Source organism: Hippopotamus amphibius, chromosome 7, assembly GCF_030028045.1.
Source record: "Hippopotamus amphibius kiboko isolate mHipAmp2 chromosome 7, mHipAmp2.hap2, whole genome shotgun sequence".
NCBI lineage: Eukaryota > Metazoa > Chordata > Mammalia > Artiodactyla > Hippopotamidae > Hippopotamus > Hippopotamus amphibius.
In genome coordinates, this window is record NC_080192.1 from 94133721 (window position 1) to 94150317 (window position 16597).

The 16597-nt window shown below is 46.0% G+C and overlaps 1 protein-coding gene across 6 annotated transcripts in view; it reads left to right on the forward strand.

Annotated features, from left to right (window-relative positions):
- Positions 1-10995, forward strand: part of SPRED2 (sprouty related EVH1 domain containing 2) — a 110039-nt gene extending 99044 nt beyond the window's left edge. For all 6 annotated transcript variants that reach the window (XM_057742763.1, XM_057742765.1, XM_057742767.1 and 3 more), the window contains 2 exons: positions 5604-5753; positions 7731-10995. In XM_057742763.1, coding sequence (XP_057598746.1) covers positions 5604-5753; positions 7731-8396 — 816 coding nt within the window. In that variant the 3' untranslated portion in view covers positions 8397-10995. The remainder of the gene's footprint in view (positions 1-5603; positions 5754-7730) is intronic.
- Positions 10996-16597: the final 5602 nt, after the last annotated feature.

Here is a 16597-nt window from a genome sequence, read left to right on the forward strand (position 1 = left end):
TGTGCGGGCTTCAATAGCCGCGGCACATGGGTGTTAGTAGTCGTGGCTCGCAAGCTCTAGGGCACAGGCTCAGTAGTTGTGGTGCACGTGCTTAGTTGCTCCACGGCATATGGGATCTTCCTGGACCAGGGCTTGAACCCGCGTCCCCTGCCTTGGCCACCAGGGAAGTCCCTACCTTCTGACTCTTGCTTCCACATCCCTTCCCTTTTCTCAACCTCCTGCGCTTCCTTATTAAAGTCTTGTCTAAGATTACTGCCTTTAGAACCAGGCCATGCAAAGCTTATTACCCAAACTATGTGTTTTTATATAACACAGAAAAATTTGAAAATGTTGTCAAAGGTATACCCCTTGAAAGGGAAACCAAATTTAGGTGGTTAAGAAACATAACTCCCATACTCCCATACGTAAAACAGATAAGCAACAAGGATGTACCGGGTAGCACACTATGTATAGCATATTCACTATCTCATAATAACCTATCATGGAAAATAATCTGAAAAAATAAGTATCTGAATCACTTTGCTGTACACCTGAAACTAACACAGTATTGTAAATCAACTATATTTCAACTTTTTTAAAAAAAGAAGGAACTCCCATGTTATAGATACTGTTCCAAAGTATAGAAAAAGGTAGAACACCGCCTAATAGCTTACAGGACTAGCGTAACCCTGCTACAAAAATGGGCAAGAAGAGCTCAAGTAGAGAAAAACAGGAGCCAAACTCACTTATGAATCTAGATGTAAAGTTTTAAAGTAAAATATTACCAAATCACATCAAGTATTTATAAAACAAATTTAATGAAAGACCAGTAGAACAGACCATATCCCAGGCATGCAAAGATGGTTTATATTAGAAAAGCTTAACTGTTTGATTCATACGTTAGTGAGACAAAGGCGAAAGACTCAGTAGACACAAAAAAACCAGCTGGTTACATCCAACATCTTTCGGTGAAAACTCTTAGCAATCTAGAATACAAGGAAACTTTTGAAACTTTATAATCACTCCACTCACCTGGAAACATTCTATGTAATAGAGAATCATTAGAAGTTGTCCCACCAAAGTTAGGTTCAGGATAAACAGAGCCATTCTGTTTTTCCACATCATGCTGGAAACCCTGGCAAAATGTAAGACAAGAAAAAGAAGGTACAAATATTGGAAAGGAGATCAGACTATCTTTTGTGGGTGTTAGGATTTGCTTAGAAAGGTCCAAAGAATCACTGGATAAAGCATTTGAACTTGTATAAGGAGTTAAGCAAGGGGGAACTGATCACAGGATCAGTAACTTTTCTATATACTCAGCACTAACTGTTTAGAAAATGGAAATGCTTAATTTCATTTCTTTTTTGCAATAACCCTGAGGAGAATTTTAGCTCCATTTGGCAGATGTGAAAACTGGAGTTAGAGGTCACCTTGACCAAAATCAGACAACCTATAATTTTTTGTAATCAATTTATTTATTTATTGGCTGAGTTGGGTCTTCGTTGCTGCACAGGGGCTTTGTCTAGTTGCGGTGAGCAGGGGCTGTGGGCTGCTCTTCATTGTGATGCACGGGCTCCTCCTTGCCGTGGCTTGTTGCAGAGCACAGGCTCTAGGTGCGTGGGCTTCAGTAGTTCCGGCACGTGGGCTCAATAGTTGTGGCTCATGGGCTCAATAGTTGTGGCTCACGGGCTCTAAAGCGCAGGCTCAGTAGTCAGACAACTTATACGTAGCAGAGCACTGGTTCAGATCTAGTCTGCCAGGGCTGAGACCCTGTCGTTTAGTATTATAATGTTCCATTGCATTTCTGTCGTTCAGTGCCTCGTATCAGGTTACATTGTTCTTAAGTGGACATCTTTTTAACAGTGGGCCTTAACATTGAGCCGGAGTCACACCCAAACCCAGAGGCAAGTTTTTTTGACGGGTACATTTGCAGGTGACAGTGGTGGTGCTCACTGCCTCACGTCACACGGGGCCTCCCACAAGTGGGCGGCCCCAGTGGCGGTGGCAGTGTCTGGCCTTGCTCACTGTGGGTGCGTCAAAGGCTGGCTCTGCCTGCGCTCTCTGACTCAGGAAGCCTGCCACCGAAGCCACCCTACTAAGGAGCCTGAGGTCCCCAAGCACAGAGGACCTCTACTTTTGTTCTTCTTGAGCTCCAACCTGCAGCACCTCCGAGATTCCCCCCACCCCACTAGCCAAGCAAGTTGAAAACGCAGCCAGCCTTTCCAGGTTGAAGGTGAAGCTCTCGGATTGGTAGGTTGGTGGGTGTCGTTAGCTTGTGCACACAAGGAACAGAGACATGTTCTAGGATCTTGCTTGTTGATGTGCGTATGTACACAGCCTAGTGGCTGCTTTTCTCCATGAGCAGAGAAGGGGGCACCAGTCCAGAGGTGCGTGTGGTGAAAGGTTTTTCCTCCCGCCTCTCTTGGAGATACCCTGATAGTACCTTCCTTTTGTTGGTAGTCACTTGCCTCTTGACGAGATTTATCTGATAGCAGAGATGTGAAGCCTCGGCTTCCGAGGGTGCCTCTCCTGCGTGCTCTACGCCCAGAGCAGTCGGGCGCGGGAGGCTGTGGGCTGGCCTGGGGCCTCCCCGCTCCTCTGTACAGATTTGTCATCAGATTAGATGCCTTTCTCAGTCTCACGTTCTCTGAATTGTCAGAAAGTCGTCCAGGAAACTTTGCACTCAACTCTGCAGTGGGAAGAAGCTGGTCCGGGCTGGGGAGGAAAGATGGGAGTGTCGGAAGGGGGAGTTTGATTGGCTGAGGAGTACTAGCAAGTCCCGGGTGCGCCTCATTTCTCAGAATGACTTTCCATACATTGTTAACCTGGACACAGGTCACAGGAGGAGTGGATTAAGGTAAAGAGGTGACTAACACAGAGGTGACTGTGATGTGTTAACTGAGGTTCTGAAAACTAAATGCTGAGTGCCTGTTACAGTGTTCAGTAACACGAGGGTAGCTGCTAACCTGAGACATGGCTGGCACGTGGGTGTTGGATAAGCGTTTAACCCTTGAGATCTGAATCATACCGTCGGGCCCTTATCTACTCATTCAGAAAGTATTTATTGACATCTGTAGAAACCTTTGTGTTCTGTGACGCCATCCCTTTATTTCCTGGGTTTGTAGGAATCAGGGCACACCGTCTTACGCGTGTTAATCTCACCAAGATTAACCCAGAGCAGGCACTGGCACGGGCTCTCCTGGGCTTGAGAAGCAGCCATGCGGTGCTTTGAGATCCCACTGGGCTTGGCAGGCAGGGGCTCCATTTCAGTCCCGCTCTGCCAGTGGTTACCTGCCACGGTCGGCAGGATCCTGAATTTCTCCGAGTCTCTGTTTTCCTGTGTGTGATGTGGAGACAGTATTTTACCTGCAGTGGTGTTCACGTGTCGCCGGGGCCCGGCACTTCATAAGCCCTCACATAACATGAGACTGTTAAGGGTTGTTTGCTTTGTTGTGCTGTCAACTTATGAGCACTCGTGTATTGAAAGAGGGAGGCGGTATCTCCAAAGACATAAGGAAAGGGTGGGTGAGAGTTGGAGGACAGACCAGAGTTTGGAAGAAAGTAAAAATTCTTGTGTATCAGTTTGGTCTCTTTCAGTTACTGGGATTTGAGAAGTAAATAGCAACTCTTTCCTATCTGAGTTCTGAACCAATTGAGAAAAAAAAGATAGGAGACCCTTTATTTAACTGGTGATGTTCGTCCTGGCTTACATCTGCAGGAAGTGGACATCCGAGAAATGGACCCCAGGATTCAACAGACCTGCCCCACCAGGCACACGTGTGCTGGGTCTCCACACCCTTCCCACAGTCCCAAGAATGGTTGCCAGCACATGCTATTTGCATGTTGCACAGCTCCCAAGAGGTAGAGAAGGGAACCAGCAGGCTCTGAACACCCTGTTCCATTCCACCTGCTGTGGAGAGGAGTAAGAGAGGCGCAAGAGAGGCCAGGAATGCAATAAAGGTGGAAGGCTGCCATAGAGAAGGAATCGGGAAAAGTGCACCCAAGGGACGAACCCAGCGCATTCTGGGTTAAATTATCAAAGGGAATTGGGACACCTCTGGGACATCTTATCAGGATTCAGGCCTGGCTGGATCCAGAAGCTCAAGTGGTGTCTGTGGTGGCCTTCCTCCCTTGGTTTTGCTTCACTTCATCCTCAGTTTCTTTCCCTGCGCCCTCACCAGGATTCCAGGTTTAAAGGACCCTTAGCTCTTAACTTCAGAGACAGAAACAGCATCTTTTCTGACCTCTCCATCAAAAATCTCTCTGTATTGCCTCAGGGAGGACTGTGTGTGTATCTGTACGTGAATTAATCACTGGGTTGTGGGATTGGAAACAGTATCAGCCCTGCATCACATACACCAAACAGAATTAAAGAAAAATCCAGAAGGGTTGGGTTTCCAAAGGCATGCTGCACATGTTCACCAAGTTTTAAAAATTAACATCAGTTGTGCTGCATCATGGAAATACGGGTGTCTTGTCTTTTTCCTGAATACTTGTGCTCCCATTTTTCTGAGCATTTATTACTTTATATGTGGGGAGGGATAACTTTTATAAGTCTATTTGTTTTAACCTTGCCTTGCCCCCAAAAAGGACCTATGACAGTAACAAAAAACAGTAAAATAAAAGGAGATCAATAAACAGAGGCGATAAGGGGACTGTAAGAGAGAGAAGCAACAGCCAAGGAGGAGTTCCTAGATGTTTATCAGAAATATGACACCTAGATATCAAGGAAAATCTTTTTATTTGGAAAAAAAAATGGCGGGGGGTTGGGGGAGAAAAAGGGTCCATAGACTAAAAGGGTCTAAGTAGACTTCCTTAGAGTGTAGTGAGAATTCTAGGGGCTCTGGTTTTAAAGGCAGTTGCCACCTGCACTTGACAGAGCCTTTTATGAGCACGTTGCTCCTGAGCCCCAGGGGTGTGGAGAGTAACCATCACCTGGGACCACCTGGGCACAGGAAGCACCCAGGTGGTGGGTACACAGGGAGGCGACCGGGCCCGTGCTCTGCCCACAGCCACGCCATTCTGATAGCACCTTCCTAAGATACCATCATGGAGGCTCCACTCTGAACGCGTTGCCTCTACTGGGAAAACAGCTCTCCGCTCACCCTCCAGAGAGGGTGACCCCCAGGCCTGCCTCCAAGCCGAAGATTATAAAATTTCTTTCTGGAGAGCCAGTACCCATGATACCCCTGAGGTGTCCTTTCTCTCTGAGACTTTCCCAGACCGGGCTTAGCCCCACAAAGAAACGTGTGGGTTTGATTTTTGCTTGTTTGCATCTCCGCTGCTTACCCGGGGACCCTGCAACCACGGCCACAAATGGGTGACCATTCTTGACCAGACTGGAGCGCACCAGCGGGAGGCCTGGTGCGGTGAGCCCTTCTCCAAAGCCGCTCGCTGCTCCCACGGTTGAGAAAACAAACCCAGCTTTCCAGGGTCTGTGGCTGGGTTTCTCTGCCCGTTCTGTTTAGACAACCTGGCCCTTCAGGGGTCCTCCTGCCTCCCACAGCCAGGGTAAACTCAAGATTTCAGGACGTCCAGTGAGACGCCACAGGTGGGGGTAGACGGTGTGTTAAGTTTTTGGTTTGGTTTTTTTAATTAACTCATGGTTACCTGCTTCTGTGCAGACAGCTACAGACAGTTCTTCTAATTCGTCTCAGAAGAGGGAACAACCTGCTCGCACAATCTCCTCCCCCACATCCTGTGAGCACCGGAGGATTTATACCCTGGGCCACCTCCACGACTCGTACCCCACGGACCATTATCACCTCGAACAGGTGAGCGGCATTCCCGTTGCTCGCAGGTCACGGAGCGGACGGCTTGTGATTCTGGAACAGCCTCCTTCCCCTCCCGTTCAGCCACATGCCTGAGCCCAGGCCTCTTCTCTTCTCCTGCTTTGTACCCCCGCCCCCATGTGGGAGGTGGTGCATATGGGTCACCCTTACTCAGTTTTCTGTGTGCCAGGCACCTTGCCAAACACTTCATGTGCTTCATCTCCTTTTCTCCTCACAAATGACCACATGCAGGTCCTCTGCATTCCCAGTTGATAGATGAGGAGGCTGAGGCTTTGGGGGAGAGAGTCTCTGGTGGAACAAGATTCGAATGTAGGTCTCTGCTCACCCAGGATGCTTTGCTGCCTCCTGTGTTCCTCCGTCCAAAGGGCCACCTGGCTTTATGTGAAAGCACATAGCCGCGGCTGGAACCACAGAATACTGTACACTTGGCTTGAGCGCCCTGGCATCGTGGACTACAGGCCCAGGCTTGCTTGGGGAGCTGTAGCTGGAATTCAGTAACTCAACAAATATTTACCAAGCGGCTGTTTTTCAGAGCTGGTTTGCAAACTGTGGGGCGTGGACTGGTGCCCATGTGGGTGATGTGGCCACCAGTCTGCTTTGAAAAAAGAAAAGGCACGAGGCACTGAGGTTTTATAACATAAAGCTAGATTTATATGACTTTTTTCAAAATCATTTTACTGTGTGCGTGCTTCCTAATATTTTGGCATTAAAATGTTCTTTTTTAAAATCACATCATGGTAGCAGTAGATGGGAATTGACTTTTTGACACTCCTTACTTTGCAAAATAAATTATTAGCAAAGTCTGTGTCAGCTCCCAAGATTTGTTTTTAAATACTGCAGGATTGTGATTTTCCAAAGTTGGGGAAACTCTGACATCAAGGATCTAGCAGAAATCAGGGCAAAGCCTGTGAGACATGGCCCTTGCCCTCAAGGAGCTCATGGTCTAGTGGGAAGTGTTGAGTAAATCTAATTACCGTGTGATAAATTCTAGGACAATATTATAATGATAATATTGGCAACAGGTGCCAGGCGCATCCTGTGTGGCAGGCCCTGTGCTGACACCGCATAGATTCTTTCTCTTCGTTCCACAATCGCCCTATGCAGTTTGTCAGTCAGGGAAACCAAGTCTGAGGCGTAATAACTTGCTAGTAAATCTCATGGTCCGAATTCCACTCCGATGGGTTTGCTCAGAGCCATGCTCCTCACCCCTTAAAAAGCCTTCATGCTCAAGGGCTTTGAAGGTGGAAACTCTCATTGTTTGCCACAACTGGGATACCCTGTGCAAGGCAGGCTTACCTGTATCCACTCAATAACTGTGTTTAGCTCCTGCTGCTCTGGACAAGGCACTGATGCAAACTCTAGCAGGACAACCTGCAGAGATGACGATTCCATCCTAAGGGAGAATGCAGGTTGGGTCTGAAGGCTTAGAGGGTGTGGCTCTGGGGTTGGGCCATCCCGGGCTCAGATTCCAGCTGTGCCACTCACCACCTGTGAGATCATGGCAGGATTCGAACGCAGTTGGCCTCTGGAGCCTGTACTCTCACCCTTTGCGTATCTCAACATCTAGAAATCCGGATGGGGTCACTCACCTCAGGGCTGGGAGTTTCACAGAAGGGAGGTGAGGATATTCTAGGGAGGCCTCGAGTTCTCCTTTTTGATGTAGGTATGTCCAGCTTCTGAAAATTCAAACTTTATTCTTATATGTGTATACTTCCCAGCACATATGGTAATGCTGCAACAAAAAGGGGGCAAATGCTGGTCTCCACCCATTAAATTGATTTCCTGACGCAGGAAGGGATTGAAACTCACGATTTGAAATACATCTTTGATCCACAAGCTGTTCAGTAATTACAGGATGGGTCAGTTTCTTAAAGCAGTGCCTTTGCCAAGGTGAAAGACGCACACTGGGAGTTTGTTTTGCCACTGCTATAAAGTAACGTCTCCTTTTTCCTGGGGCAGCCAATGCCAAGGCCCTACCGCCAGGTGAGCTTCCCGGACGACGACGAGGAGATCGTGCGCATCAACCCCCGGGAGAAGATCTGGATGACGGGCTACGAGGATTACCGGCACGCACCGGTGAGGGGCAAATACCTGGACCCCTCGGAGGACGCGGACTCCTACGTGCGCTTCGCCAAGGGCGAGGTCCCCAAGCACGACTACAACTACCCCTACGTGGACTCCTCAGACTTTGGCCTCGGCGAGGACCCTAAAGGGCGCGGGGGCAGCGTGATCAAGACCCAGCCCTCTCGGGGCAAGTCCCGGCGGCGGAAGGAGGACGGGGAGCGCTCCCGGTGCGAGTACTGCCGGGACATGTTCAACCACGAGGAGAACCGGAGGGGCCACTGTCAGGACGCGCCCGACTCCGTGAGAACTTGCATCCGCCGGGTGAGCTGTATGTGGTGTGCGGACAGCATGCTCTATCACTGTATGTCGGACCCCGAGGGGGACTACACAGACCCGTGCTCGTGCGATACTAGCGACGAGAAGTTTTGCCTCCGGTGGATGGCTCTTATTGCCTTGTCTTTCTTGGCCCCCTGTATGTGCTGTTACCTGCCCCTGCGGGCCTGCTACCACTGCGGAGTGATGTGCAGGTGCTGCGGGGGGAAGCACAAAGCAGCTGTGTGACTCGGTTTCCCTCCCCACCCCCCTCCATCCACAGCCCCAAGGGGACTTGTCTTCTGCATTCTCTCATCTCTCCCCCGCTCCCGGGTACCCGAGGCGCCGTTCCAGCCTGGGGAACCTGCCTGGTGGACTCTGCACCCCCCGCCACCCACTCTGCATCAGCCACCCCCGCGCGCGCTCGCTCAGTGTTGTAAGGAAGGGAACCTCCGCCTAGACGCTCATGCATTATTAACAATCTGTAATCCAGCTAACTGTCTCACATAGGTGTTGATTTCACGTCCTTCCTGCCCACCTCTTCCAGCTCCAAGGCGCCTTCCGTGGGAACTGCTGATTTTTTGGTGGGTCTTGTCGTTGGTTTTTCCCAGAGCTCGAAGACCATCTTTCTCTTGGTTGAGCTTGCCTGTTGCTAACGAGCTTGCTTCCTCGGGTTCCTGTGGAAATGGAATGTCAGAATGATGAAACCCTACCAGATGTATTTGAACCTGCAGTCGGTTATTATGTATAGGAGGTGAGCTAGTTAACAAACTTCTACCACTAAATGAGATCGCATTAACTTTTTCTAAAGCCAAACTTCCCATGTAAGCTGCAGTTTCTATCTGGAGCCCATCATCCTCTTCTCTCCCTCACCCCAAAATCTGTCAGTTATTCACTGATGTAAAACATTCACTCCTAAAATGACTGAGAATTGAGCCTTAACTTCAGATTAACTTGTGAGAATCAGGAAAATTCTTTAAACTGCATCGCATCCTCTCAGACCAGGGCTAGAAAGGGGATTTCAGGTTTCTCCGAGCCTCCCCACTTACCCCTAAAGTAGAACTTTTTAAAATTGTGTCACCACCACTTGTAAAAATGTAGCAATATCAGAAGAAAACACTAATGAAGTAGGAAATTTTGCTTATTGTTTTGCAAACCAAATAGTCTCTTCAAAACAAACCAGTGTTCTCCCAAACACGGTCCAGTTGAGAAACACTGAGGTTGTGGTAAATAAAACTTATAGGAGCTTTTTTCCCCCAATTGGCTATTTTCTATTAACTGGGGGAAATTTTAAATGTCATCAATTTGAAGAGTGGTGGGTTGCATTTTGTTCACGGGTTTGTGTGTTTGTTTTCATTTTGGACTCCATGTCACCATGTTCTTCGTTTATACTTGGGAAAAAACAAGGCCATATGTAAACACCCTTCCAATGCCTAAGTGTCTTTCTCCTGCAACTCCAAACCCAAACTTGCCACTTTGGGTGCACGGATGGTTAGGTCAGCAGGCTGGGTCTACTTGTCGCCTTGCCACATAGGTTTCTAATTAGCTGGAAAAGAGTATTTTTCTAATATATTGCAAGGAATGGCCAAATCTTACTGCAGAAAGAAGAAAAGTGAAGAGCGGTTCCCTAGCATAGGACCTAGCACAGTACAGTCAGAACGCTATGGAGACCATGGGGACAGGCTTGTCAGCGCTGGCTCTTCTTCCTGCCGTGATCTTCCTGTGATTATTGCCAGCTGAGAGCATGGCCTCATTCCTCTCTCCCCCATTCCTTCTCTGTTGCGCACAGGACATCAGTCTCCAAGGAAAGGGACTTTTTTTCTAGTCTGCCAATCATTGGGAACGTGCTAGCCATGCTTACCTTCCTCGGAATGTTTTCAGCTCATCAGAGAGCCCTTGGCATTTCTTCGTCACATCATCCGTGTAAATACCCAGTGTGCTTATGAGTTTGTTGGTAGATGTTTTCATTTGTTGGAGTGGCTGGTTTGGGTCTTCCACTTTGGGAAAGGAGCAGAGAGCTGTTAATCTGGTGATGTAAGAGTCGTTTCCCAGCCTGGAGAACTTCTAGAAAACCTTCAGCCAGCCTCCAAACGCTGTCGAGAGATCTTCTCCCCCATCCTGAGGCATTTCCTCAGGGTCTTTCTCAAGGTCTCCTCTCTACAAAGCACAACACTAATGTATGTTTTGTTAGACCTCAGTTCAGGTGTCCCTATTTATTTCAGTAAGAATACACCTATCCCGTTGGCTTTCTGTTTGCCATCTCTGTTTAGTCGTTATCTGTCTCTCTCTTCCTTTACCCCTTGTCCTTTTCCACCCCTTTGAAGAGTTAATGCTAGTGAATCTTACTCCGCGTATCCTTTTTGGTTTGTGAAGAAGGCAGCGGGTTAAGGGCACAAGGACAGCCATGGGGACATTTATGTAAATACGTCTCTAATTGCCACACTGCAGCCGAACAGTGTGTAGTATTTCCCCAGTCAGCTTTGCCATACTGACGTCAATCATCTGAGAGAAATTATTCAGACTTTATTTTTGTATCTGTGGTAACAAAACATTAACCAAAAGATTTTCTGTTTGGAAGCTTCCCCCAACCACGCCCCTCCCCCCAAACCACCAAGCTGTTTGCTCACATTAACAAATTAAAGTGCCTGAAGCATAATTCATTCTTTATCTGTGTACTAAAAACCCTGTTGTATTGATTTTTTATAATAAGCCTTTTTACCTCTGTGTAAAAAATATATATACAAGTGTATGATGTACATTTTAGTTCTTAACTTTTTTTTATGGTTTCTAATATGTATGACCAATGTAGCCATTGCTTTAAAATGTACCATGTAAATATAAACACATCCTATCAGATCGCTGGCTTTGGGATGTTTGTCTGGCTGGAGACAGGGTAACATTTGAGCCTCTGCGGACGTGGGAGCTCTCGCACACAGGATGGGAAGGGGTTTCCTTTGGAGAAGGATGTGTGGACACCAGCCTGTTTTGGAGGCCCTTCCCGCCTCTGGTTATGTCATATCCCCCAGGGGAGACTGTAGCTCCTTGGGCTCGGATGCCTCAAGTGAAAAGAATGCTGTATGTCACCGCCCGAGGAACACCCCCCCATCCTCGGCCTGGCTTCCCCCCATGCGTGCTCCTTGGAGGGAACAGCTGTACTTCCTCCGAGTTGTTTTCCACTGGTTCCTGCTGAACCTTGAGAGAGAGAGAGTGTGTGCGCGCGTGTGGCGTTTGGAAGACAGCTTCTCACCGAACACAATTGTTAAAACTGCAAGATCCTTGGTCCGCTCAGAACGATTCGATTTTAGTGATATTTGGCCCACTTTCAGTTCCAAATGGGATCTTTGGATGCTTAAATGTTACAGTGACAATCCCTTGGAGGAAATAAAGTATGGGGTCTTTCAAGGGTCACAGAAGAAACTTTCAGCTTCTTCTCTAGAGAACCAAGTAGGGGCCTTAAAAAGAGACGTGCAGAGGGGTCTCTCCATCCTAGTCTTGACCCTTCACAAAAAGGGGTGAGTGTTCCAAACCACTGGCAAAGGTGAAAAGCAGCAGAAGATGCTGGGAATTAGAAACTAAAGAGAAAGAAACAAGTCATGAAGACTGGTAATCAAGAGATGATTAGAGAACTTCATGAGAGCTCTTTTGTTAGGGCAGGAGCACAAACCAGGTTATAGGGGGTGAAGAGTCAACATGGAGGCAATAAAAATATCAAACGTAAAACATGTTTTCAAGAAGTCTGATGGTGGGACTTCCCTGGTGGCACACTGGTTAAGAATCCGCCTGCCAATGCAGGGGACGTGGGTTTGAGCCCAATCTGGGAAGATCCCATGTGCCACGGAGCAACTAAGCCCGTGTGCCACAACTACTGAGCCTGCACTCTAGAGGCCGAGAGTCACAACTACTGAGCCCAGGCGCCACAATTACTGAAGCCCAAGGGCCTAGAGCCTGTGCTCCACACCAAGAGAAGCCACTGCAACAAGAAGCCAACTCACCACAATGAAGAGTAGCCCCCACTTGCCGCAACTAGAGAAAGCCCATGCGCAGCAACAAAGACCCAACACAGGCAATAAATAATTTTTTTAAAGTTTGATGGTAAAGGAACAATGGGATTGCCCTGAAGGAGAACTGGTGAAGTAGAAAATTAATATCTAATGAGACAATATGTACGCATTTACTGATCATGCCAATCCTGAATAAATTGCTCTGATTTTTAAAAAGGACACAGAAGCCATGTCCAGAGGTTCAGGGGCCCCAAGATCTCACCTGACCTCATGCCACCCAGCGAGGCACACCCCTCCCATCATCCCTATTTGGAGTTGAGGAACTGAGGCTTAGAAAGAGTATGTAACTAAGCTAACCTGTGGTCACATGAGGCAAGGACTGAACCAGATGACTGACTGCAGAGCCCAGGTCCTTGCGGGGCCTCACTGATAGCTCTGCTCACCCCCTCTCCGTTTGTGGGCTTGAAAAGTGGGCACCAGGAAGAGCCTTGCCCAGTCCTTCCTGTTTCCTTGGGCCCATCGGGCTGCTGCAAGATTTGTCATCTGGTACCCTGCACGCTCAGCCAGGAGTTGGGCTCACTACATCCATCATCTTCAACCCTCTGTGGAGTAGAGGGTTCATTTCCACTTCACAGGTGAGGAAGCAGGGGTAGAGGAACACGTTACTAGCCATTAGCCCTTGGGCAAGTGATGTCACCTTTCTGAGCCTCAGTTTCCTCGGGTGTAACAAGTGGGATAATACCCACCCTCAACATGTCGTGAGGCGCAATGATTACAATTCACACTATCGTTACAGTGCAGTATGCAGGAGGTCCTTCAAAATGCTCCTTCTTCAGTTCCTCCTCTATTCTGGGACCCTAGGAAACACCAAGAACTGGAGAAGACAATGTCTTTTGAAGCACAGGAGGCTGAAGCCATTGTGGATATTTTGTGAGTATGTAGACCTACAAAATACGTGTGTTGAGATTTCTCTGTCTTAACTTCTCTGCAATTCTAAATTAGGTTCTGCTTCCTTGCTGGCCCTCCCAAATCCCTTCACGGCCCTTATGACAGCTGCAGAAGGGCACCAGGCTGGCTGATTCCTCAGGAGCCAATGCACACAACTTACCTTGCAGAGCTGCCTTCCTGAACCTCCTGCCCCTCTTCTGTGGCCTTTAGGGTGTGAGTCAGTGGCCTCACCTCCTGGGCCTCTGTTTCTCCCTGTTGCTCTCCTGTTGCTAGTTACCACTCACTCTTAACCGTGGACACCTTGCAGAAAATCAGGAGATCTTTCCAGGGGAGAGAGTGTTGCAAGACTTCTGTTTCCCAGGGACTTAGGGTGGTTTGTTATTTGAGCATGGCTTTCGAGCAGGCTGTCACAGTGCCATCCATGTGAACAACGGGCCAGAGCATATAAAAGTGTGGCAGCTGCTTGCAGGCACTCTGATTGCAGGCCTGTTGGGCTTTCTGATTTGTGGGGTTAGCTGGTTAGCAATATCACACTTTGTCTGTTTAGGCCTGAACCAAATGGGTGGGATGAAGTGAGAGGACCCTGGTGACATCTTGAACCACTGGATACCAGTTGTGACCTTGCAAATCAGGGCCCTGCCATCTCCTCAGCTAGAGCAGCCACCAGTGCTAGTGGTTCCTTCCAGGCAAGCTGACCCCCTAAATTAGGGCAGTGTTGGGGCCGGGGCCGGGGTGGGGTTGGAGGGTGGAGAGTAGAAGGAGACCAGGCTCTGTAAATTTATAAAGGAGGAACAAAACCAGTTATGTGATAGTCATGCCTTGTACACTTTTCCTCTCATTGTGTCATCTCTTATTTTTTTCCCCCAGTTTTGAGGGAGGGCTCTGATTATTATAAAAGTAATATACATAGTCATAAAAATGTCATATACCACAGAAGTATAAAAATGAGCATCTCCTTGTATTAGGTTGCTAGGACTGTTCACATCATCTTCCCTCTCTGTATCTCTGTGTCCAAATTTCCCCTGATTTGCAGGGTCACAGCTGGTATCTGGTGGTGCAAGATGTCAACAGGGTCTTCTCACTTCATCCCACCTATTTGGTTCAGGCCTAAACAAACAGACAAATTGTGATATTTATAAGGATATCAGTCATATTGGATTAAGGCCAACTCTAATGGCCTAATTTTAACTTAATTATCTCTGTAAAGACCTATCCCCAAATAAGTTCACATTCTGAGGAAAGAGAGTAGGACTCCATAGGAATTTGGGAGAGACATAATTCAACCCATAATACTCCTCTGTCTCACCCAAAGTAAGAACTGTGGGTCCTTCCAGGTTTTTCTATACATTTGTACACAGATGTGTGTATGTGTGTACATTTGTGTGTGTGTGCGCGCACATGTTTGTTTTCTCTTTGGAGAGGAACAAAAATGCAGCTATGCCTCTACCTATACTGCTCTAAAACATGTTTTTGTTTTGTTTTGTTTTTATTTAAACATACATCCTCCGCCACTGTATGCCTTTTGATTGGTGAATTCAGTCCATTTCCATTGAAAGTAATCATTTATATACATTGCCATTTTGTTAATTGTTTTGTAGTTTTTCTGTTCCTTTCTTCTTCTCTTGCTCTCCTCTTTTGTGATTTGATAATTTTCTTTAGTGGTATGGTTAGATTACTTTATCTTTTGTACATCTACTATGGCTTTTTGCTTTGTAATTACCATGAGGCTTACGTAGAACAACTTATAACAGTCTATTTTAAGTTGATTACAACTTAAGTTTGAATACAGTCTAAAGGTCTACATTTTTCATCTCCCCCCCACTACGTTTTCTGTTTTTGCTGTCATGTTTTACTCCTTATCTTGTGTGTCCCTTAACTAATTATTGTAGTTATAGTTATTTTTACTACTTTTGTCTTTTAACCTTCATACTAGTTTTATATGTGATTAATGTACCACCTTTACATTTGATTATTCTAAATTTTACTATATATATACCTTTACCAGTGAAATTTATAGTTTCATATGTTTTTCTGTTACAAATTAGTGCCCTTTCTTTTCAACTTAAAGAAGTCCCTTTAACATTTCTTGTAGTGCTGGTTTAGTGATGATGAACTCCTTTAGCTTTTGCTTATCTGAAAAACTCTCTCTCCTTCAACACTGAAGGACAACTTTTCTGAGCATAGAGTATTCTCAGTTGGAAGTTTTTCTTTTAGCACTTTGACTATCTCATGCCGTTGCCTTCTGGCCTGCAAAGTTTCTGCTGAAAATCAGCTGATAGTCTTATAGTAGTTCCCTTGTATGCAACAAGTTGTTTTCCTCTTGCTGCTTTTAAGATTCTCTTCTTGTCTTTAACTTTTGACATTTTCATTATAATGTCTCTATAGACCCATCTTATGTGTTGCCTATAAGAAACTCACTTCTGATGTAAGGACACACAGAGACTGAAAGTGAAATAATGGAAAAAGGTATTCCACGATATGGAAATGGTGAAAACTGGGGTAAGCTACACTTATATCGGATGAAATAGACTTTAAAACAAAGACTATAATAAGAAACAAGAGCATTACATAACGATAAAGGGGTCCATACTATAAGAGGATATAACATTTGTAAATATTTTTGCATCAAATATAGAAGCACCTAAATATATAAAGCAAATATTAACAATCCTAAAAGGAGAAATAGACAGCAATACAATAACAGTAATATTCCACTTTCATCAATGAATAATCATCCACACAGAAAAATCAACAAGGAAACATCATCCTTAACCAACATGATAGACCATATGAACTTAACAGATAAATACAGAACATTCCATCCAAAAGTAACAGGATACACGTTCTTCTCAAGCACACACGGACTTTTTCCCCAATATAGATCATGTTAGACCATAAAACTTAATAAATTTAAGAAAATTGAGATCATAGCAAGCATCTTTTCCAACCACAATTATATGAACTAAGAATCAATTACAAGAAGAAAACTGGAAAATTCACAAATATGTGGAGGTTAAACTACATACTATCAAACAACCAATGAATCAAAGAGGAAATCAAAAGAGAAATCAGAAAATACATTGAGACAAATGAAAATATACCAAAATGTATGGGATGCAGCAGGAGCAGTTCTAAGAGGGAAGTCTATAGTGATAAATGCCTACATCAAGAAATAAGAAATATCTCAAATAGACAACCTAACTTTATACTTCAAGAAACTACAAAAAGAAGAACAAATGAAGCCCAAAGTTAGCAGAAGGAAGGACATCAAAGATCAGAGTGGAAATAAATGAAATGACTTAAAAGGCAAGAGAAAAGATCAAGAAAACTAAAACCTCATTCTTTAAAGTGATCAACAAAATTGCCAAACCTTTAACTAGACTCACCAAGAAACAGAGAGGACTGAAAATCAGAAAGGGAAGAGGAGACATTACAACTGATACCAGAGAATTACAAAGGATTTTAGGAGAATACTATGAACAATTATACACCGACACATTC